This window comes from Penaeus monodon, chromosome 30 (genome assembly GCF_015228065.2).
Source record: "Penaeus monodon isolate SGIC_2016 chromosome 30, NSTDA_Pmon_1, whole genome shotgun sequence".
NCBI classification, from domain to species: domain Eukaryota; kingdom Metazoa; phylum Arthropoda; class Malacostraca; order Decapoda; family Penaeidae; genus Penaeus; species Penaeus monodon.
In genome coordinates, this window is record NC_051415.1 from 35,531,519 (window position 1) to 35,533,947 (window position 2,429).

The 2,429-nt window shown below is 38.3% G+C and overlaps 1 protein-coding gene across 1 annotated transcript in view; it reads right to left on the bottom strand.

Annotated features, from left to right (window-relative positions):
* LOC119592749 (PHD finger protein rhinoceros-like) overlaps nt 1–2,429 on the bottom strand; it is a 63,459-nt gene that overhangs the window by 26,099 nt on the left and 34,931 nt on the right. The window contains 1 exon segment of the mRNA XM_037941684.1: nt 128–697. Coding sequence (XP_037797612.1) covers nt 128–697 — 570 coding nt within the window.

The window sequence follows — 2,429 nt, forward strand, 5'->3', positions numbered from 1 at the left end:
TAAGAAAATGACACCAACATTAATTTCTTTTCACCAGTTGAAAATGCAGTCTTGTACAGCCATTTGTGTGATGTCAATAGCAGTGAATACTTGCGGTAAGAAGCACTACAAAGTCCAGGGGGAGTACCTTGGGCTGTCACATCCTCCAGCACCAGGTCCTTCTCATCCCCAAAGAGGCTGGTAGGCCTGGGGTGGCCAGTGGGTGGTAGTAATGTGCGCTCACCCCACACCTCTGCCTCCCCATTGGTCATCGGGCCTAGATCCAAGCTGCGTGTCATCAGTCCACCACAGGGCTCAGGTTGTGCCAAGCTTCGAGCTAGCTGCTCTGGGCCCTGGCTCTGTGTCATAGGGTCCAACTCCAGGCAACGCTTCATCTCCTCTTCACCCATTGACCGGGACATGGGATCTATGCCCAATGATCGAGACATCTGCTCTGCCCCTAGGCTCAGTGACATTGGGTCCACTTGCCCTCTGGGGCCACTACCAGCCAACTGCGACAGGATAGCTGGGTCCATGCTCTGCGTCATAAGGCTTGGGGTGTCAGGTGTGCGCAGGTCTCCCCCATACAGTGTGTTCGACAGCTCTACATGATATGACTGGCTCTGCTGGGAACGTGAGCCTGAGTCACTCCTTGTGGCAGCAGAGTGAGAGTGGGTGCGGCGGTGGCACTCACGCACTGGGGCAGGGCGAGATGGGGCTGTGGGGGAAGTGGAAGTCACTACTCCTGTGCTAGCTACTTATGGAGAACACAAATACAGATCACGAATAAAATCATTACCTAACATGAAATATATCACTAATAGAAAAATAATGAGAAAAGTCACACACTACAAATAATTTCAATATGTCTTTCTATTTGCAGTCTCTCCATAAATTTATATGCAAACATGTGTATTTAACATTGTATATATCACTTCAAATTTGAGTGAATAACTATTCTGAAAACATTGTAAATATGAGCAATGACCAGATACTACCCATTTTAATATTAGAAAATACTCCTATTTCTGCCTTGTAAAAGGGAAGGGGTAAACATACCATGAGAATAATATAATGTGAATACCGTAGCAGCCACATTATACATGCTAACAACTATTTTGTAAATCAGAACCCTATTAGCCTAAGTGCAATCCTATCAAGGAATATCTCATTGCTTTCCACTAAATAGGAGAAACTATTTACCATAATTCAAATAATTATCATTTCCCCATATTTATCAACTTCAAAATTATAAGATCACAGCTTAAGAATCCTTACATCCACTGCTGCTGTAAGTTACAAAAGACTGTACTTAACAGTTTCCTAGAGAAGGCAAGTGCTAATTCATGTTTACAGAAAGAACTACTGGAATGTGTAATTGTATTTAAATGAATCTACTTGTATGATGTGGTTTCTACATGAGACAGGAAACAAATACCAATTTCTTATTTCTTCACTATTCCTAATATACAGAATGCAGAGGAGAATTCTACTGTCATGCATTCATCAAAAAGGGTCTAAAAAGAGGTCTACATTCAAAGACTATTTCAAACACATCAAATTCCATATTGGAAAATTTATGATACTGAGAACTTTGACCATAAAGCTTTGGATTTGAATCACAACAAAAGGAACTAAGACAGCAAGCAAAAGCTTGGACAAGAGGAAGGTTAAGGCATAAAATACAAAGACCCTTAAATTTCCTTCAGAGCAGCAAATAATAAACATATTTTGCTAACATGTTTTGCTGACATGTAAAAAAAAATATGATTTAAACTTTATTCACACATACAGCATGTAGCTATAGAAAAAATAGATTTAATGGAACTTGTCTGGTAATGTCCAACTCACTTCATAAAGTTCCTTTAAAAAGGTTACGACCAAATTGTGAATGTGGAAAACAAAACTATTTCAAACAAACATCATATTTTACAAGTTTAAAAATCAGCCTAAAATCCAGGAATTTTTCATCAACACAAGGGTAAAGCATGTCTCTGCTTTATTTAACAATATTTCCCTTTAACCTGAAAGAACACAAGAGCACATCATCACTTACTTGGATATCTTTTATATCGTAAGTGCTTATCTTTGCATGAACTTTTTGAAAAGTCTCGCAAAACATTATCTGAAATATACATGAATATTTGCATTTCCACAAATGAGAAAGTAAATACTTGATAACTTTTTTCTTATAATGAATATTCACCAAACATGTTCCAAGTTGAGGAACAATCATCATCCACAGATATGCAGATATATATACTTGAAGAGAGCAAATTACAAAGCTCTGGCACTGTCACACATATGCCATGTTGTCAATGCTTTTGTGACATTTAAATGTGCATAATCATTTGGTAGTGGAATTGTGAATATAACTTAAATGCTGCAGGAATTTCTACAGACTCAAGAGAATATATGAATAAAAAATGACAAAAAAGAAGTGAAAAGTC